Source organism: Mustela putorius, unplaced genomic scaffold (genome assembly GCF_011764305.1).
Source record: "Mustela putorius furo isolate JIRA1106 unplaced genomic scaffold, ASM1176430v1.1 tig00003962_pilon_pilon_pilon, whole genome shotgun sequence".
In the NCBI taxonomy this organism is placed as follows: Eukaryota; Metazoa; Chordata; class Mammalia; order Carnivora; family Mustelidae; genus Mustela; species Mustela putorius.
Window position 1 is genome coordinate 24738759 of NW_025422106.1, and position 21227 is coordinate 24759985.

The window sequence follows — 21227 nt, forward strand, 5'->3', positions numbered from 1 at the left end:
ATCCAGGGCAGCAGGTTTCAAAAACTCACTTTATTCCAATGTGAAATGAAGACGTGATGGTTTAAAAACAAGAAAAAGTTCTTGCTCAGCGGTGGGGAGGCTTCGCTTGCTAGCTCACACCCACTGCCTTTGAAACAAGGTATATGGACAGACCATATCCAGAAGCAGCTCCCCACAAAGCCTCCAGGCAGAGGCCGCAGCCCGGGAACAGCTCCCTCAAGCTCCCCAGGGTGGCCATCTCCCCTGGACCCATCAGGGCTCCAACAGCAGGCACAGAGAAGCGGCACAGGTGGGCAGGAGAGGGAGTAGCTGGGGCTCGAGGGACCCACCACCTTCCACGGTCACCCCCCACCATGACCCCGAGCTCCTCTCCTCTCTGTAGGAGGTGCTTGTGTGACAAGGACCAGGTAGGGAGCTGGGCTCTACCAACAAGTGGCAATCACTCCTGTATCTAGTCAATTCTCCGTCAGGATCCACAACTCAGCCCTGATTCCCTCCTAGTCCTCCCACGCCTACCCCAGCCCCACTGCGCGTCAGACCGCTCAGGTTAAAAGGGGGAGGATACATTCAGACTGTAGCCCCTAGGGTTAGCCCCAGCTGGGACACAGGGAGTGGGGAGGCACTGCCTCCTGCTGGGGCCCAAGGGCGGACAGGCCAGGGCTGGGAACAGGGTGTCTGTCTAGGGAACCATCACTGCCCACCCTTCCCCGAGTCTGAGCACAGCAAGGCCAGGCCCAGTCACAACTAGGAAAGCCCCTGCTCTCACCTTGCCATGAAACTAAAGTGCACCCCCACCCTCTAGCCCTGTCAGAGCTCTGAGTCCCCATCCTAGACCACAGAAAAGCTCCCCTCTATTTGGCTTCAAACCTGGACTTTAAGCCAAGTCAGGCCCAGGGGCAGTGGCAGCAAAAGCAGCAGCCATAATGTCAAACATACAAATGACCTGAGAAATCTCATCTTCACGTCACCCACTCGAAACCAACGTGGGGCTATGTACAAGTTAGGAAGGACGGATCGAGACATTCACGGGCATGGACACACTCGCACACACCTGCTTGAGGATGGGGGGCCCCCAGGGGGCACCTGCCCCCCAACTGGGAACTGATGCCCACACACTCCATTCATGTGTCTTCAATGAGGCCTCTGGATCGTATATTCATTGAACCAGTGCAAAAACACCTCTGGGGTGGGGGGGCAGGAAAGCCAGGCCAGGGTCCCAGGAGGATGCTTGGGGTTGGGGTTGGGGTTGGAAACACGGAGGAAGAGGGACTCGTTTCCTCTCCCGACCTGTAGGGCATGCCCCCTTCTCCTGGAGTCACTGGGTAACGGGGCAGCTGACTGAGAGTCCGTCTGTCTGTCCCTTTCTACCCCTGCAAGCTCGGGGAAGAAGGGTCCTTGGTAGCCTGGGGCTGAGAGGCTGAATCCTCCGGGGCCCCTGTTGGCTCAGGCTCTGTGACCATGGGTTCCTCAGCCTTTTCCCTGTTTCTGCTGGCCTCCTGGAGCTGCTGCCGCCGCGCCACCTCAGCTTTCAGATTCTCCAAGTCTTTTTGGCTGAGTAAAAGGACAGGGATAAAGGGCAGGTGTCAGAGCATGCCTGGACCCTTACTGGTCCTGCTTAAACCTAAGCCCGGCACAAAGTCAGTCTCCTTTCTTTGGCAAAACACGTGTAGAACAAGCACTTCTCTCCGCAAAGTTGGAAGGCTTCTAAGTGCTAAAACAATTACGCGCTCCAGCTGCTGGCCACCGCCTCCCGTGAAGGCCTGGCTCCTGCTCAGCTTTCACCTCCAGCTCAAACACGTGGCCCCTCGGGTCCTCTCCCACAGCAGCCGGCACACAGAGCACGAGACGGGCAGGGGCAGGCACACAGCAGGTAGGCCGTGGTGCCGAAGGCCTGGCTGACACACCTCGGCCCCCAGTGGCGGGCAGGGCTGTCTGGCCTTCAGGGCTCAGCGGAGCCCGGGGGTCTAGCCATGGGGCATGAGCCCACAAAGGCAGGAGGCCACTCTTTGTGCACGCGCAAGGGGAGATTGCTGACACACAGCAAGTGTGGGGGGGAAATACAGCTCTGTCCCTGCTCTGCTACGACTGTTGCAAATAAAAAAATGGGAAAACAGGAAAAAAAAATCCATGTGTTCCCTCAACTAGGCAGAATGTTCCCTGAACAATCCACCACAGGCTATCCTTCTCAAATTCGAACCATGACAGTGGATGATTTATTTGGAAAAGCGCAACACGAAAGCCAGCTTCCCCGCAGGAGCGCGCGGGACTCACCTGAGAGGAATGAAGAGGATGCCGTTGATGACGTTGAGCTGTTCCAGGACGCTGGCCATACTGGGGGCTGTGAACTGCGGGGCGGCAGGGAAGATGAGCCCCGAGTGGCGCGGGGGGTCGGGGGGCGGGCACGAGGGGACACCCACCTTGAGGGGCGGGATGTTGGCGCTGGAGCCATTGCGGTAGATCTCGTTCATGGTGCGCTGCAGGGCCACGGCCTGCTGGGTCAGGCACTTGAGGTACTCGGAGCTCTCCTTGGTCTTCTCGTGGTCCTCGCCCAGCTATGGGGCAGACAGATAGGCAGGAGGCCGTCAGCGAGCCCACAGCCACCCCACACGGCCCCCGCCGCCCCGCTGCCACCTCAGCCCCCACCGCAGCCCACCTGGGTCTTGTAGATGGTGTAGCCTTCCTTCTCGTGCTGCAGGGCTGACCGGAACTCGGCTTTGCTCTCATAGACCCGGGCGACCAGGTGGTGGCTGCAAGGACGCGGGCACAGCACAGAAGGGACACGAGTGGGCGGGGGCGTGGCGGGCGCACATGGACTCGGCTAGATTCCGCTCTGGAATCCCCCCCAAGGAGAGCAAGCTGGCCCAGGGCTTGGGGGAGAGACCAGGCTGAGATAAAATTTCCTTAGGAGCCAGCCGGAAGACAGGACGCTGGCTCCCGTCCACCCTCCCTCTGAGTGCCCCCCAACCGGGACCTCGTCACTGTGGCCCTAGGCACATACCAACTACCCTCCCGCTCTGCCCCTAACCCAGCACAGCCTCACCTGAGGGCCACCTTGAGGGACTTGGGCCCGTGGTACTTGGTGCTGACAGCAAGTGCATTCTCCAGGAAGCGCAGCGACAAGTCATACTCCATTACTCCGTGCAGCACCAGCCCGATGTTGTTCTGAGGGCAGTGGGAGGGCCCAGCTCAGTCCCGCTGCCCCAGGACTGAGGCTCGCGCCTACCTGGCCTCCCACCCCCACCGGCACTCACATCCAGCAGCGCCATCTCAGGGTGATCCTCCCCGAACACAAGCAGGGTGAGGTAGCGGGCACGGTACAGCAGGCTCAGGGCCGTGGACAGCTGGCTGCTGGCAAAGCAGTACAGGGCCAAGTGCATCTGTGGGGGCAGCCGTGTCAGGCCCGGGGCTCACGGATGCCCCCCAACCCTAACCGCCCCCACCAGCTGCTCACATATTCCTGGATGGTGTTGGGGTGCTCAATGCCCATCACACGCTCGCTCATCAGCACAGCCTTCTGTTGGTTACTCAGGGCCTGGGAGAAGTGGGGAATTGTCATCCCAGGGTGGGGAGCTCCCCACATCAAGTCTGCCTGGCCCCTGGGTGGCTCAGCCTCCTCAGCAGAGAGGTGTTCAAAACTCAGTTCTGAGCACAGGAGGTCATGCCCCACTTTGAGGCCTTTTAAAATAGCTTGTTCTGAGCCTTTTGCCCCTTAACAAGATCTGTGCAAACATCTATACCAATCAAAAATGAGGCTAAAGATAAAGCAGTAATAAAAAGAGGCACACACAAACAACAGACAGACTCTAGGGTTGAGGCGTGGAGGCCTATAGGGCACCTGCCCCAGGAAGCAGCCTCTTGAAGCCCTGGGCCAACAAGGCAGGTGAAGCCCAGCAGGCCCAGGAACGCTTAGAGACACCCCACGCAGCTCTCACAAAGTCCCAGGCCCTGTGACCAAGAAGCCATCCTTCCCACTCTCCTTAGGAAGGGAGGCCCCGTCATCACCCCCAACTCCGTCCACAAGCATGGCGGCTCTCCCGACAACCGAACTATGGAGCTGCAGAGCAGGGGAAGCAAGCCCAGGCCAAATACGTCACTCCCCAGGGTCCCCTGGTCTCTGCTCCTCCCGGAGGGGCTCCCAAGGAGAGCAGCACCCTTGGCCTCACAGATGGGGCACAGTTCCCCAGGCCTGGACCTCTGCTTCCTGCAAAATGGGGTGAGAACACAGCCCCGGCTCCCTCGCTCGCCAGCCCCCAGTGCCAGTCTAGGCTCCAAGGCCTCCGCTGACACAGCCCAGAGGGTGCTCCAGGCCCACCTCGGCGTAGTCGCCCATAATGTAGTGGAGACGAGCAAGGAGGCGCAAGCAGGCACAGATCTCCACGTGCATGGCTCCGTACACGTTGTTAAACAGGTTCAGGGCCTCATTGATGAGCTCACAGCCCTCCTTCAGGAAGCCTGCAGGGCACCCCCAAGGGTGGCAAGGTCAGGGCCGGGCCAGGGGACCCCCCTCCCCCCAGCCACACCTGGTCACGCACCCTGCTGTACTTTGGCCTGCCCACTCTGGAAGAAGTGGAAGGCGTCCGAGGCCTTTGGGTTGACATGCTTGACCACGGGGAAGATATTGAGCACGTCCTCCTCGGTGAATGCGGGTTTGTGGCGGCTGTCAAAGCTGTACTCCTTCAGCAGGATCTGGGGGACACAGCCCAACACCCATGGGTGGCCTCAACCCCATGCTCACGTGGCCAGCACCTCCCAACCTACCACCCCAGGTCTCCAGAAAACCACATCCCCCCCCCCCCACATGGTCCTGTAGATGCCATAGGAGGGAGGGAGGGCAGGGGCGGGGCCCTGAGCCACCCCACCTGGATTCCGGTTTTCAGGGAGATTTCCCGCAGCAGCGTGATCTTCTGCAGGCCATAGGTCTCCACAGCCTGGTCCACGGTCTCGCTGAGGGAGAGGCGGTATGTGGGCCCATGCAGCCCAGCCCCTCTTAGCCCCCTCTTCCACTGCTGCCTCCCCACCTGAGTACCAAGTACTCACCAGCCAGGACCCACACCAACAACCCTCATCCCCACTCCCTGAGCAGGCAGCCCTCCACTGCTCCCTTCCTCCTCTCCCAGTTCACACCCTGCAACCACAGACTGAGGCCCCGCCCCCACCCACGCTGCTCACTCACCACTCAAGGCTGAAGTCAAAGTAGTTCTTGGCCTCCTGGCAGATATTCTTCCAGAGCTCCTGGGGTGTCATGACAGCCCAGGCCGTGTTATCTGCTGCCCCTGGAGGCCGGTTTCTCCTCCTCCTGTTCCTCTTCTTGGAGATGAGCTCGTCAGCAGGCAGATGGGCCACAGGGTTGGGGTAGGAGCTCAGGAAGCAGTTGAGAAAGTGGCTGATGGCAGCCGAGAGGCCCGAGAGCTCCACTCCCTGCAAGGGAATTTGGGACTCAAGTCATATGGGCCCCTCCACCACCCTGCCCCACCGTGGTGGGGGTAAGGGTACTGGCATTACCTGTAAGTACGTCTTGAAGATGTGCTTGGCGGAGCGGGTAATGAGCTCTCCGATGCCGATTTTCTGCAAGGGTTCAGAGAAGGGAGTCTGGGTCCGGCCCAGACCTCCACCCAGCCCCGAAGCGCGCCCCCCTTCCCCCATGGCACAGCCCAGCAGCCCGGGCATCACTCACATAGATGTGGTCCAGCTGCTCTCGGGCCGGGCTCCGCACAACCAGGTCGAGCACCTTGCCCAGGTAGCGCATGTTAATGCCCCGCTGGCGCATCACCTCGGCTAGCGTGGCCCCGTCCATGGGCAGCACTGCGTGCTCGATGCAGTCCTTCACCTGCAGGCAGCAGCATGTCAGGCTCCCCCAGCCTGGGCCCTCCACCTAAGCCCGCCCCGGGGTCTTCCTGGCAGGGGAGCTCATGCTATCCTGAGGTCCTGAGAGAAGGAGGAGACTGAGACTTGAGCTCACAGTTGGGAAGAGTGAAGAAGACAAATCAGCAGTCAAGACATGAGAAATGTGTCCCCCAGTCTTCTGCACAAGCAACAGGAAAATGGGAGACAGCAGTCACCCTGTGACAACCAGGCCCACCCAAGAGGGAAGCAGGGATGAGAGAGCCCCACTGACAGAGCCCAAAAAAATGAGGGCTCCCCTCTGGGCACACAGGACAGAGCAGAGGTGACCATTTGGGGTCCCCAGCACTGCCAAGTCTTGGAACTTTGTGCCAAGCCTCAGAGAGATCAGGTAGGGGGCCAGGGCACGGAACACTTGGCTCAAAGATCTGAGAGATCTTACTAGGAAACAAGTGCCCCATCATCCAAAGAGCCTACATACAAAGCGTGTTGAGGCTCAGAGGACAGGATCCTCCCCACCTTTTTTACAGGTGCCCGCTTGTCCTGTCACACATGGGCTCAGAGGACCAGACCCCCAGATGCCAGCTGCTCTGGAAGGCACAACAGAGCAGACTCGGTGCCTGATGCCTCCCTTGGCCTCTCTGGGTCAGTGGCCCCATCTCTATGATGGTGACAAATGCACTCTGCCCCGTCTGCCTCATAGACCAGCAGGTCTAAGGAAGTTACTCCTGGAAAGGTTCTACAAGTTTCCAGAAGTGGATGGATGAGGCACCAGGGCCTTTCACAGCAGGCCCCGTGCAGCCCCTCACACCAGTGGCACCTCCCTCACCAAGCCGGGGATCTGGCAGGACAGCAGGAAGGCAGCAGCGTCTTTCAGCAACTGCTTCTGGTCCCGAACTTCCTCCTGGCAGGACTCTGGGAAGCGAACCCCTGGGGGATGGAGAACAGAGGCCTGAGCCAGGCAGAAAGGAGGCAGGTGGGGGAGACAGAGAGCAACACCCACCAGCACCCAGGACCCCATGATGACCCCCACAGGATTCTGCCCAGCCTAATGCAGAGCTTGCCTGGTGAGAAGATGTCAGGATTGAAGCGAACATCAAAGGCTGTGCTGCTAATGGAGCCAACTGCCTTGCAGGCGTTGCGGATCACCTCCCGGCTTCGAGGGTCTGCTGTGAAGACACGGCCGGCTGGGAGGCAGCGCCCCTCCCCCAGCGGTGGGAGGTGCCACGCGCCCCCGAGCCTCGCCCCAGATCCACACAGAGAAAACTGCCAAGACAGACGCAGGCTTGGCCTTCCCGACATCCACAGCGGCCCCACCTGTCCCGTCATCTGAGGCGATGGTCTCTGCCAGCTCCTTCACCTTGGCCAGGCCACTAGCGCCACCCCCTTCCTCCTCACTTCCGGCCTCAGGTCCCGGGGGATCTTCAGGCTTTGACTCCGAGGACAGGGAGTCCCCATTCTCCAGCGTGCTGGGGCTCTCCATCCTGCCGGCCTTCTGCTGCATGAGCTGTAGGGCAGCCAGCTTCATGAACAGGAGGTACCTAGGGCACAGCAGGGCAAGCAGAGCAAGACATGGGAGAGCAAGCCTCACTGGCCAGCAGCTTCCTGCTGGCTGCAGCGACCTGCGACATGCCCCAGACTCCTGGCCCGTATGAGCATGGGGTTGCACCGCACCCCAGCAACTCCAACCAGCCACCACAGGTCACTGCAAAAACTGAGCTCTTCCCAACCGGAAGGCGGCAGACAGAGTGTGAGTGGGGCAGGGGCCGGGGCTCTGTGCATGCCAGGCTTCAAGGGAGACAGCAACCTCGCTGGCATTTTGAGGAGACTGATTTGTGGTGTGGGACATTTGATGTGGCTGACTCCTAAGCACTGAATGCCAGCAGCGGTGACACCTCCTGACACTGGAACATTTAAAACACTTTAGCAGGGGTGGTTGAGTGGCCCAGTTGGTTAATCATCTGCCTTCGGCTCAGGTCATGATCCCAGGGTCCTGGGATGGAGCCCCGCATCCCCGCGTCGGGCTCCCCCCCCTCAGCCCCTCCTTACTACTGTGCTCTCGATCACTCTCTCTCAAATGAATAAATATAAAATCTTCAAAACAAAACATAACACTTCTAGCAGATTTCCCTATGCCCCCTTGGATTTAGAGCGCCACCTCCACGGGGAGCCCCTGCTCTGATTGTTGCTTCTCCACCAATATAAAGCTCCAGGATACCCTCGCTGCAGAGCCGGAGGTCACCCGGGAGACACCGGGGGTGTAATGACAATGGCCAAAGCTTTTCCCAGCAAGGATAAGGCCCCAGCACTGCCTCCTGGCAGGGCGCCCTCCAAAGCCTGGGCCCTCACCTGTGCTCCACAAAGGCATCCACAAGCTCTTGGCGCAGGCAGCACAGCTTGTGCCGGTGGGCGCGGGGGAAGCCAGCACGGGTGCACTCCTCGGGCAGCCCCTCGCCCGGCACGGGCAGGAAGTTGAGGTCAGGGGGGAAAGTGCGCAGCAGGTCGAGGATGTAGTGGCGACCGTCATTGCCGATGATGCCCTTGCACTCCACAGAGGAGCAGAGCTCCACCTCCTCATCCCGGTCGTTGAGCACCCGGTGCCTCAGGATCTTGAGAGGCCGGCTGGTGCGTTCCAGCAGCTCCAGGTAGCGAGGGTGGGACATCACTGTCTTGCCAAAGTCAATGGAGCCGTAGATGACACTCTGCTCCTGGTCCCGCTCCAGGATGCCCGGGATGATGGACTGGGCCGTGACGCGGTAGCCACGGTAGTCTACCACCACCGTGCCCAGCGTGTACAGCCCCTCCACGTCCACTGCATTGTAAGTGCGCACCCCGTTCAGGTCATTGGTGGGTGCCACATATGCCGCCACGTCCCCACCGAAGTCCTTGTAGTGATCACGTACATCAAAGCCCAGGCTAAAGAAGATGTTGTTCCAGATGAACATCTGCATCTTGGTCTCCTCGCTGGGGTTGATGGCCATCACATTGCCATCAATGACCGCCATGGCGCCCCTCGTGGCCGCGGCTGTGAAGTCGCTGTGCACCTGGGAGGGGCCAAGACCAGGAGGGTGAGGCCCCACCCCAAGAGCCGCAGGTTTCAGCCCACCTGGTCAAGCTTGCCCGGACGTGGGGGCAGGTGGACAGCCCTGGGGGTCATGGAGGTCTAACCTCGGCCTCCTCCCACTTGTAAAAGGGGAAAAAACCCTCTTCTGAGAAAAAGTAATTTATGCTCAGAGAGATGGCAGAGCTTAGGGACTCACAAGGAGGGGAAGGACAGGAGCAGGTCTCAGATCCACCCATTATGTGTCAGGTGAACTTGGCCAGGTCAATGCTCAGACCTGTGTCCCCTATCTATGTAACAGTAATCTTGGGGCGCCTGGGGGCTCAGTGGGTTAAAGCCTTTGCCTTTGGCTCAGGTCATGATCCCAGGGTCCTGGGATGGAGCCCCATATTGGGCTCTCTGCTCAGCAGGGAGCCTGTTTTCCCCTCTCTCTCTCTCTGCCTGCCTTTCTGCCTACTTGTGATCTCTGTCTGTCAAATAAATAAATAAAATCTTCGGGGGGAAAAAAAAAAAAAAAGCAAACAGTGATCTTTACAAGGTGTCCCAAAGATGACAGGAGGCAATGCCCGTAAAACACCAGACACGGCCCCTGGCAAAGTTTGTACTCAACACAGTGAGATCTCATGTTTACCATTATCATCTCTAGGGAGTAAAAGGTTCCAGCGGCAGAGCGGAGGGTGGGAAGCGGGAAGAAAACCTGTCACACAGCCCACAGTGGAGGAGGTCCCCCTACCCTCTGCTCAGTCCATGGACTCCAAGTCTCAAAGAGGTCACAGAACAGAGCTGAGACAGTCTGCCCGGAGAGGAGAAGTCAGCCAGTGCCCTGCAGGGTACCCTGACCAGCCCTCTTGGTGGGTGACAAGCTGGCCTGAGGCAGCCAGTCGGGCAGAGGGAGCTGTAGGCACCTTGAATATAGCTCTTTCTCGAAGCAGCCGCTCAGGCAGGTTCTTGCGGGGCAGTTCCCTCGTCGTCTGCAGTTCCTCGTTCCAGTCCCGGGTCTGCAAAGGGACCAGGGAGGGAGATGCCGACTCAGCCCAGGCCCCAAGACCTGCTCTGGATAGCCCCTTCCTCCACCTGCCTGTGGACAGTCTCAGAAGCTCCCGAGAGAACAAGACACAAGCAGAGGTGCACAGAACCCAGCCTGGCACCCACCCAGGGAGGGGGAGAGAGGGGCCCAGGGAGGGCGGGGCCAGGCTGCAGGCACCTGTCCAGGAATGTGCTCCTCATAGCCCAGCCTGGAGGTGTAGGCATCCTCTGCACGCACACAGTCCATGGCGTGCTCAGCCTGGGGGGCCGTCCAACTGTACACCTGGAATGGGGTGGCAATCCTCTCGAAGGGGTGGCGCTGGACCCTGCGGCACCAAGAGGGGGGAAGATGGGGAAGCCGGCCAAGCTCAGAGCCCAGGCCCAGTGACCTTTTCTGAAGCTCCCCCCCGCTCTCATGCCTCCTGGCCCAGAGATCCTGCCCCACCCCCAGTCTAGTGGAAGAAATAAATGAGGACCTCTTCTGGGACTGCTGTGTTGGGGTATCGCCGCTCCCTAAGGGAGGCTCTGGGGTTCCAGGGGCTGAGGGCGTAGGGCTTCGGAGGGCAGCCATGCTGAAGCTCAGGCCGGCAGGCTGGCCCTGCCCCTTCATGGGGGATGAGACAAGGGGCAGAGACCGGGCCAAGGCGCTACCTCTTCTTCTGCAGCACGGCGAAGTTTTTTTTGAAGGTCGGGCTGATCTGGTTGAGCAGCTCCACCAGGGAATGGCTGAGGAAGCGGGGGCTGGCAGGCTTAGGGTTGAAATGATATGCCGTAGACCTGTGGGAAGAGGATGGTCACTGCACAGGGCAACACAGAGAGGTGCCCGAAGCCCCATATGGGCTCACAAAGGGACTCACTGATTCAGGTAAAAACCCCTCGTGGACGCCGTGATGCTGACTTGCCGGTCCTCGGCTGTGATGACAAATAGGTACATGAGGTCCCCGTGCATCTTGCGGTTCCCAGGGGGTGGGTTCCAGCCGCTCATGGTGAGCACTTTCAGGCACTGAAGGGGCTGCAAGAATGGCCAAGCATGAGTGGGGGCCAGGCCTCTGGGTGCAGTGCTATCCCCCCAGTGCCCTGCCCAGGGCCTGCTCCCCAGCTCTGTTCCGGGAGTACTACCTTCCAGTCACGGTTCTGGGGCTGCAGGGGACACAAAGGCCGCTCCCGGCTCCCTGGAAGGATGTACTCAGGGGGCGTGCAGTCAATGGGGTCCATCTCCAAGCCCTTCTTCCGCTTCCCGCTGTCTGAGGGACCCGAGGCTGACGGTCAGCACAGGGCCACCCAGGGGCAAACTGGCCACAGCATGGATGCCTCCAGCCCTGCCCCCTTCTGGTGGCAAGGCCTGGCCCCCAACCCCTTCACTGACCCCTGGCCAATTTGCCCCTGGACCCTCTGCCCAACCCCCAGCCCCAATGCCTCCCGCACCTCCCAGGTCGCCGTCAGTAAAGACGCTCAGGAAGGACAAGGAGTTGCAGTCAACCCCGTTGAAGGCATCAGATGGGTCCAGGCTCTTGAGCAGGTCTCGGACGTGGCGCACGTGGATGCGGGCCTCACGGACTGTGTACGGCTCTGGTGGGAAGGTGAGGGGCAGCATGTAAGCAGGGCACATCCCCTGCTGCACCAACAACCCCAGCACAGAAGTCGGCCATGGGGCTACCATGATGGTCTTGATTTTCACATTTTTGGCCTCCACTTACAAATTCCACTATGAGCACATAAGCTGGAGTGCTGGACTCAACACCCCCTGCCTTTCTGTTAGGCAGAGATGCTTGTTTGCAAAGAATCTACTGCCAAAGGGCACAAAAAACATGCCTCCAAAGCACAAAGGCCTCAGGGAGCCCATAAAAATCTCCTGATCTTTCACAGGTGTCCCAGTTGGATAGGCCTAAGGAGCTGTGGGGCCCCTACACCACAGCCTCAGTGCTGCTCTCCTAGGGCAGCCCTTGCTTGGGGGTGACCTGAGGACTTCCCCATAACTACAACACTGCCCCCTAATATATGCTTTGTGAATTTTAATGGGGGCTCTTTTTGGGGAGGAGACTTCATCATCAAGTAAGTTTGGGCACACTTGCATTACACTTTCCACATTTGCTTTTAACAAGCTCACACTGGCTGGAAACTCTAAGTTCCCTCTCCCCTGGGGACCCAAGGTCACGGGAACTTTTATCTTACAAGCAAACCAGCCTCGCCACATCTGTCAACTGCTGTACATGGGGCCCAACTGCTCTATTTGAGAGCAGTGAAACCTTTAGTTTCCTTAAATTTAATCTTTCTTTCTTCTTTCAAATTCTAAACTGTAATCAATTTTTTTTTAAGATTTTATTTATTTATTTGAGAGAGAAAAAAAAAGCAGAGGAGGGGGCAGAAGGAGAAGCATGCTTCCGGCTGAGCAGGGAGCCTGATGTGGACTCAATCCCTGAGCTGAAGGCAGATGCTTAATGCACTGAGCCACCCAGGTGCTCCAAGATTTAACTTTTTTTTTTTTTTTTTAAGATTTTTTTATTTAGGGGCACCTGGGTGGCTCAGTGGGTTAAGCCGCTGCCTTCGGCTCAGGTCATGATCTCAGGGTCCTGGGATCGAGTCCCGCATCGGGCTCTCTGCTCAGCAGGGAGCCTGCTTCCCTCTCTCTCTCTCTCTGCCTGCCTCTCCATCTACTTGTGATTTCTCTCTGTCAAATAAATAAATAAAAAATCTTTAAAAAAAAAAAAGATTTTTTTATTTATTTGGCAGACGAGATCACAAGTAGGCAGAGAGGCAGGCAGGCAGAGAGAGAGAGAAGCAGGCTCCCTGCTGAGCAGGGAGCCCAATGCAGGGCTGGATCCCAGGATGCTGAGATCATGACCTGAGCTGAAGGGAAAGGCTTAACCCACTGAGCCACCCAGGCGCCCCATTAACTTTTTCTCTCTATAGAATTTGGGCTAATTTCAAGCCCTTGGTACTGTTTGTTTTTTAAGACTTTATCTGACAGAGAGAGTGCACATGCATATACACAAGCACACGGAGCAGCAGGCAGAGGGAGAAGCAGATGCCCTACTGAGCAGAGAGCCTGACTTGGCGCTTGATCCCAGGACCCTGGGATCATGACCTGAGCCGACGTAAGCCAAAGACAGACGCTTAACCAACTGAGCCACCCAGGAAACCCAGCTGGCACTGTTTTTTCTTTTTTTAAAAAACCATGACTTTGATATTTAACCTACAATATTGGGAGGGTACACGTGTGCAGGCCTGGGGAGCAGATCCAGGCTCCAATCCTGCCTTCACAAGTTCAGTACTGTTCTGAGCCTCCACACCCTCATCTGTGACACTGAGATACCAGCCAGGGTGGGTGGAGTGCGACCTGGCCCCATCTTCATGTGCCCTCCCTTGGCAGGCTGCCCGACTTCTGGACAAACCTTCTACCACACGTAGCACCGAACCCTCCTGCAGGCCCTCAACGCTGCGCAGCTCTGAGAAATGGTCTAGCATGTTGCCGTCCAGGTGCAGTGAGAAGCAGGTGCGGTGGCATGTGTCTTCGCGGTCCATGAGTACCTGGTGGATCTCCTGTACCATCTCCTGAGGGGACACCTACCAAGGGAAAGGTCAAAAACACCCTGGTGAGAACATATTACTTTCCCTACAGTGTAAAACTAGGACAAGTGACAGCCAGGCATGGCATTCCAGCCTTGTCCTTCCTAACGGGCTTGTGCTCTGGTCCCCAGCCTCCTTCTTCCATCTCACCTGTAAGGAAAAGGGCTCAATCCCAGGTGCCAGGATCTTCACAGAAAAGCCTGTGTCCTGAATGACAATGACTTCCTGTCCAGTCGTCTCCTCTCCCGGCTCAGCCTCATCCAGACCATTTTCCCGGGGCAGCTCCGCAGCTCTTTCTTCCTTCTTTAGGCTCTCTGGACAGTCCCCATTCAGCAGCATGACGGACGGCAGCTCTGCAGGTAACAAGAAAAGGAGCTGAGACAAGCGGTGCCACCTGCCTACCCACATGGGTGAACACGTGCGCCAAAGAATGGCATCTGCATCTCCTCTCGAGACTCAGCTCTACCGGAGACCTCACAGTCCCACTCACACTGGGCACACAACTTACCTCAACCCTGGCCACCTGGAGACCCCTGCTTTCTCCCCTCCACATCCTGGGCCCTCCCTTTCCATCCAGTCCTCAGTCTTCCAGTCTGGCTTCCATCCGAGCACACCATCCAAATCCAGAGTCACTCCAAGGGCCAAACCCAATTGTCTTCGCTGTGTGTAACTTTTCTGCAACACCCACCACTGCTCACCTTCTCCTCCCCTTCCCTATAGCCACAGATCCCTTGTTCCCTGTTCCTTGCTCTCTAGCTCCACCACCCCCAGCAGCCCAAGCTGAGGGTGTCCCAAGGTCCCAGCCTCTCCTGATCTTCCATGACTTCACTTCAAATGCCCTCCCACCATGCAGCTAACCTGCTCACCTAGGCCTTGCTCAAGCTTTTCAACATGTAGCCATCTCTTCGGCATTATCAGAGTCTTGTCTTGTTCACATGGAATTCACCTTCCTCAGTAAGGTGGCCTCTGCTCTGTAAATGCCCCCTGACCCCCAGTCACCCAGCCTAATCTCCAATGGTCAAGGAACCCAGCCTCTGCAGCCACGGCCCTGGACAGGCCATTTTCCCTATTTCAAGAGCACCACTTGGAATCCACTGCTCACAGGATCCAAGTTTATTAGGCCAACACTCTGAGGCACCAGCCCAAAGTACATCTCAACTCCAGCCAGCTCTCCCCGTCAACATCTCAGATACACCCAAGTACTAGGAAGTCTGAGAACAAGCTCCACATCTTCCCTTCCACCTCTGTGCTCTTATGCAGCTCATGCTGCCCACTGCATCGGGCAAACTCCTACTCATCTGTCAAGGCCCAGGTGAAATAAACCCCCTTCTCTATTTATTTAGAGCACAAGTTGGGGACGGGGAGAGGGAGAGAGAGAATCTCAAGCAGATTCTATGCTCAGCACTCGGAGCCAGACACAGGGCTGGAATCTCATGACCCTGAGACCATGACCTGAGCCGATATCAAGACTGGGACGCTTAACCGCCTGAGCCACCCAGGCTCCCCTAAATCCCCTTCTCTAAAGCCTGCCCAAATGGGCCTTGACAACAGAATCACTGCCTCCTCATTGCCCCCAGAGACATGGTGGCCACCCCCAGAGCACTGTTCTGTCATTCTGAGGGACACTGTTCACACTAGCAGCTGTATCTTCTTCCTTCTGTCTTTCCTGCACTCAACAGAAAAGTACCGAATTAATGAGTTAATTACTGCAAACGTGGATTTAAAAGTCCAATAGTTGGGAACAGCACCCAGTTCACACGCTGTGGGGAAAGAGAAGAAAGCAGGTGACAAAACCTACCCTTTCTCCGTGCCCCAGGGAGCAAGGACTGCCTCACAATCATGCCAGGAAGACACAGGCCTGCCATTTGGCCCACGGGGATTTCTGCCTATGGTCTGCCCGGCAGCCAAACTGGCCCCTTGCTTGTCTGAGCTCAGCTCAGCTCAGCCAGGCCCGGTCCATACCCCACCTCCTCTTCCCTACTGGTATTTTCCCCAGACTTTTGTAAGCCTTACCCAGACCCACCAGAAACGTAGAGCCAGCGGCCTCAGAAAAGGAGATAAGCCCAGCACAGAAGAGCACACCAGAGGGGTGTGCGGAGAAGCAGCTCCCTCTTCCCTCTGTCCCTTCAGCTCAGTGATAAACAGGACCACTAGGAGCTAAGACATAGTTCCCTCCACCTCTCTCCAAATAAGGACGCCTGGCCCAGAAAAGTTCAGAGCCTTGTCCAAGGTCAAGAGCAGACCCTAGATTCCCCATTAAGAGCCATGCAGTCACACCGCCCTCAATCTTATCCACTATGGACCTCCAAGGACTGTTATCACGCCCATCTTGTCCCAGCACACCTCTCCAAACCTGAGGTGAACTCCTGAGAACAAAGACACTCGAGGACCTCTCTCTAATGAGCCCACAGCCCCAGCAGTGTGACCCCAAGCCCCTAAAGTGAGCAGCCACCCCAAAGGGAGAACTTGGCTGACTCTATGACCAAGCAGGCAGGAGGGTGGGGAGAAGGGCGGTGCTTGGTCAGCTTCCAACAGCAGCAAGAGGAATGGCAGATATGAGGCGGCACTTCCCTTAACTGGGTCCTTGAAAAAGGCTTTGCTGTTGGAAGAAGCCCCCTCGCCCCAATACGGTACAGCAGCACAGAGGTCTAAGACCCCACAAGTGAGAAGTCAGAAACCAGACCCCAGACAGGTAGCCTGCACTCCCGGAGTCTGGGCCAGGAAGGATAGGAAGGAGGGCAGGGAAGACAAGGCAAGGGTAGCCACAGCTCCCACCCCTCTTCCCCAGGCAGGGGAGCCTGCCCAGAAGGTACCACAGCACCATGTTATGCCCCAGGGGGGTACCCAATCCCCTATCAGATTTCAAAGGAATGTGACTGGTTCCCAGGGGCCTCCATGGCCCCAGAATGCTGGCTCTGCCTCTCTTCCTTCCTCTAAGGAACCCTGAAGATCTCCCTACCGCTAGATTAAGGCCAAGTGATCTCCCCACAAGAGGTTGGCTCCCCGCCCCCACAGCCCACCTGGTGCAGTTGGAGGCTGCCCTCTCCTGGACTCTGGAGTCTCAGAACCGCCACCGCAGCGAGGCAGACAGATCTCCGGCTCGGGCTCGGCACTGCCTGAGTCCCCTGTCCCGGCCTCTGCCACTACCCTCGCCCCCATACAGCTGGTCAGCCCAGGGCTGGAGCTCTGGCTGGCTTCGGGTTTCAGTGGGGCCAGGCCTGCTGGGGCAGCCCTGGGAAGGGCACACTCCCCCTGCCTCGCATCCTGCTCAAGGTCGGCCAGAAGGACGGCTCTGGGCCAGGAGGCCCCAGTGGCTCCAGGACCCCATGGGGAGCTGCTACCAGCGCTCAGGTCCACCTCCCTGTACCCACCAAGAGGGGGGTCACTACTGGTGAAGCCATGAGGGGGGCAGGAGAACCCAGCATTTGGGGTACCTGCGTCCCTCGGGATCGAGGGCCCTGGGGACTGGCTGGCAGGGGCAGGGCCCAGTAAGGGGGTCCTCTCCTCAGCCCCAACCCCAGTGCCGGTGGGCAGGACGGCTTCAGCCAGCTGCCAGCAACAGCTGGCACAGACCCGGGCCCAAGCCATGAGACGGCTACCCCATCTACCCCGTCCACCAGTCGCAGACGCTGTGCACCCTGCCTGCCTCCTGGGTCAAGTAGCTGGCTGAGGCCTCTGGCTCCTGCTGCCCCCTGCAGGTGACCTGGCAGCTCTTTTTTTCCTGACAGTCACTGGTTCTGGTGGGAAGGGGGAAGGGCCCTCAGTCTCCCAGAGGACAAATGCACCCGGAGCCCCAGGCCTCCAGCTCCACCAAGAAGCTGGCAGGCTCTATCTTCCCTTCCCAGCAGCCCCTGCGCTGCCAGGAGAAAACCAAGTATCTCTCTGGGGGAAATCAGAGCTGGCAGCAAGAGGCCGAAGGCCGCTCGGCTGTGGAGAAGGAACATGCCCAGCCTCGCCAGGGCACCTTCCCAGGGCCTCTGACTTGTTGCCAGGGCCCAGCCAGCACTGCTCTGGCATCCATGCAAACCAGCGTGGGGGCAGGGAAACAGGCTCCCTCCGGGACCACTCCCCTCCAGTCCTGTCCCAGGCAGACCCTCAGCATCTCCACAGCCCCCACCAAGGGGGGGCTCCCGTCCACACATGCTGACCAGATGGTAAGAAGGGCCAGACCCAGGCAGAGCTCCTCTTATCCTGCCCTCTTCTCAAACACACTCAAACCCTCTGGAAAAGGGGGTGGGGCAGGCACCTGGCAATGACCTCTGAGTAGCAGCATTGACCATCTCCATTCTGGTTCCCAGAAAGCCTGTGCTCACGCTTGGCCCATCCCACAGCAAGTCCCTCAATCAGCTCAACTGGCCCATCTCACTTGAGGAAACTGAGGCCCCAGAGGCCAGTAAGCAAACTGCCCCAGGACCCAGAGGCAACGGGTGGCCAAGCCACGTCCAGAAAGAGCCAGGTCTATCAGGTGTCCAAATCCATGCCTTGGAGTGCCACTTCCCCAGGCTGCAGCACCCACCAGGTACATGGCATCTCTTCCTCCTCCAGGACTCAGGTTTCAGGCCAGTAGGCAGATCTGTCTCCAACCACAGCACCCTTCCCACCCTCTACAACCCTGGGCCAGCACCCCTTCTTCTCATATCCCAGGGGGCACCCCTAGGATCTGGGCTTTAGAGAAGGGGAAAAGGTGGTCCTCTGCAGAATGGGAAGGGGTTGCCCAAATTGCACACTGTACACACACACCCCTAATCTTCACTGGCTGGATCCGAATGAGGAGATAAAAGCGTACACCTGGACTGGGAGCACAGAGCCCCCATGGGCTGCAGAAAGGAGGAGTAAGAAAAGAAATTTAGAATATCCCAAGCGGCCTGTGTCTTCCCCAGCCTGGCATGGCCTCCCTCACTAAACTGTGCCAGGGCCAAGCCCTGCCCCAGTCAAGGCCTCAGCAGGTGGGGCTCCAGCAGGAAGTAAAGCCCCAAAAGACACATCACCCCTCCCAGGAACACAGGGCTTCAAAAGAAAAGGGTAGGGCTAGGCAGGCAGCCTATGGAAGACCCCCATGATATGGGCATCTGTCTCCTTCCTGTCCCCTCTGGCCAAAGACAGGTCTGCAAGGTCTGGAGATAGTCCTGTGATCTTCAAGCTGGTCTACTCAGACCTCCCCACACTTATAGCTTTAGGATTCTGTTAGAGAGCTCCCCTAAGCCCTCAAGCTCCTCCCCAGTCTACCAGGCCCCTTTTCTGCTCTGGGCCTCAACTCTAAGGAGCCCTCCCCTAGGCAGGAGGAACTTGACACACCACTGTGAACTTGAAAAACCTGCCTGTTCTCTTAACCCCTAAAAGCAGCTTTATTCCCAACAAGGTAACTGACCCTTGCCCCCAACCCCAAAAGGCCTGGATTACCTCCTCAAAGGGACTGGAGAACCTTCCAGAGTTGAGTCCTAAGGATCAGGAGCCTAGACGAGAACCTACTCAGGGATCACCATTAAGGGCATGATCCTTCTTTGAATAGATTCAGGATAGCTGTAATTCCCAGAGACATAAGGGGCCAATGCCCCCCCCCATCCCCACCCCAAGCACTACCATGCTCCCAGTTTCCCAAAAATGAACAGCTGTGCCCTTCCCCTGACCCAGGTTGCCCCAGACAGAGCCTCTCAGCACACAACAGAGACAGGGCTTTACTCAAGCCCGCAGGGAAACCCTCCAACAGACTCTCCCCTCCTCAGTCCCCATGTTCTCAACATAAACCCAACCAACATGCCTGCCCTGGCTTCCTCTGGCACATATAGGGGAAGCCTTGGCATGCTGGCCACAAGCTAGAAATCCAAATGCCCCCCCGCAGCTACAATGCTGTGTGACCTTGGACAAGTCACTTTATCTCTTCAGGTCTCTTTGCTAGAAGGGAAATCCGCCAGACCCAACCTCCTCTTATCTAGCCTGCCCCACTGATTCAGAGCCCCATCAGGGTAAAAAGCCTGGCAGGCTGAAGTCATCAGCATCTGTTGTTCTGCCCAAACCCTGGCCTTATCTAGGCAATCAGCAAAGCTGCCACTGTACCTACCCCCAGCACAAGGTAACTGCTGTGACACAGTCAGAAAGCCTCCTAAATATTGTTCCCATCCTGACCCATCGAAGCTGGGAATGGAGATGAAGATGACAAGTCCAGGCTGAGAAGCACTGGGGGGAGTGGAAGACTGGGGTAGTTCTGCATCCCATCACTAACCAGAACAGAGAGGGACCACAGCCCAGGACTGGGGCCCTGAAGGATGATTTGGAGATGACAACCAAGGTGCTTGGAAAGGGCTTCCAGCCTTAAGGCTGGAATTTAAGACATGATGTAAGGAACAGAGAAAGTCCAGGAGAAACAGATGAAGCAGGCCCCACCAGAGAAAAGCTGCAGCCACTCCCAAAGCCAATGCCACACAGACCCCACGGGGGAGAGCTGGGAGCTCCACTCCACACGGATGACCTTTGCCTTAAAAACAGAAACCCTGAGCTGATCCACTTTTCGCAATAAGGCGGGTTAATGATCAAGTTCTGGCACAAACACCTACTCCTGCCAAGGAGTTTGGCTCTACCCCCACACGCAGGCAGACCCTCTAGGTCTGCAGATCAAGCCAACACCTAACATGAAAGAGATCAGAGCCTGAACACCTAGGGTTAAAGCACTGCCTCTGGGAATGAACCAGACTAGCCCCCTCACAATACACACCCACCCCCAGCTCGCACTCTTCTCCACAGACCATGACTGGGAAGTCTCAGGTTGAGCTTTACTCGCAGGGCTGCAGTCCTGTAGGCACGCAACGCTTCAGACCCTGACGGGAAGGGTGCCAGACTGAGCAAGTGTCAGCGACCCTAGCCGGGAGGGTTACCCATGCCCGCGCGCGCAGGGGGTGGGGCTACCGATTCTATCCGTCTGCGGCGGCGGCGCACCCCAAAACCGCGTGCGCGCGCACGTGTCCCCCCTACGGCTGTCTACCCGGGACCCCACGTGCGAAACCCAGGCCGCAGCCGGGGGCGACAGTGAAGGTGACCTTCGCAATAAGGGCGGGGGCGGCCCGATAAGATGCAATCCGGCCCGGCGCGGAGGGAAGGCGGCGGTTCCTGCAAACACCGAACCCACCCGCCCACTCGGCCCGGTCCAGCCTCCCCGCCCTGCTGACCGCTGGCCCCGGCCCCGCTCACCGGCCGCGCCCGGTCGCCCCTTGCCACCGGCCTGCGAGCTGGGCTCCCGGGTGCCGTCGGCCGGGGCAGCCGCCGGCAACTCGTCCGTTTTGATGACCATGGCGGCGGGAGCGGGCGTCCTGCTCGGCTGTCCGCGCCGCCCGCCGCGCCACTAACCCAAGTGCCCTGCGCGCCGCGGCCGCTGCGGGAAGGACGGAGTCACCGGCCCACGTGGTGCGCGCTGTAACCTTTGACCCCACCGCCGCTCCCCTGCCCCGCCCTCGCGCCCGGCCCGGCCCACGGAAGCGCGCGAGGGACAAAACGCACCGTGCTCGTTGGCCGCCCACCAAAGGCGGTGACGTTCCCGAACGCCTTAAAGGGAACGCACTATGACTCCGAGTACAGAGAGGCTTCTGGCCCTTGAGGGGCGGGGCTGCGGAGAGACGTCCTTGCCGTTCTTAGACGTCCCGCGGGCGCCCTGACCTTGGGTGGAGACTCTTCTGGGACTGCCATTGCTCACCGTCCCCTCCCCCAATGGCCCTCTGTTTCCTATTGCAAATCTGCCAAATGA

At 58.3% G+C, this 21227-nt stretch overlaps 1 protein-coding gene across 4 annotated transcripts; it reads right to left on the reverse strand.

Moving 5' to 3' along the window:
• Positions 1 to 10: 10 nt before the first annotated feature.
• On the reverse strand, positions 11 to 20902 carry CLUH (clustered mitochondria homolog). Of its 4 annotated transcripts, none has more exons than XM_045070019.1 (26): positions 20678 to 20902; positions 13646 to 13848; positions 13321 to 13492; positions 11354 to 11497; positions 11048 to 11172; positions 10786 to 10940; positions 10580 to 10705; positions 10107 to 10254; positions 9808 to 9900; positions 8191 to 8885; positions 7159 to 7382; positions 6906 to 7007; positions 6671 to 6771; positions 5675 to 5827; positions 5503 to 5565; positions 5174 to 5418; positions 4860 to 4944; positions 4533 to 4686; positions 4313 to 4452; positions 3452 to 3532; positions 3252 to 3377; positions 3041 to 3162; positions 2654 to 2747; positions 2418 to 2552; positions 2272 to 2345; positions 11 to 1551 (listed from the first exon to the last, which is right to left on the reverse strand). In XM_045070019.1, exons 1-26 carry the CDS (start codon positions 20775 to 20777, stop codon positions 1365 to 1367), a joined length of 4047 nt encoding a protein of 1348 aa, XP_044925954.1. In that variant the 5' UTR covers positions 20778 to 20902; the 3' UTR covers positions 11 to 1364. The 4 variants fall into 4 exon arrangements, with proteins under 4 accessions (XP_044925954.1, XP_004746887.1, XP_004746886.1 ...); XM_004746830.3 differs by having other exon boundaries at positions 6906 to 7010; XM_004746829.3 differs by lacking the exon at positions 20678 to 20902 and adding an exon at positions 16516 to 17138.
• Positions 20903 to 21227: the final 325 nt, after the last annotated feature.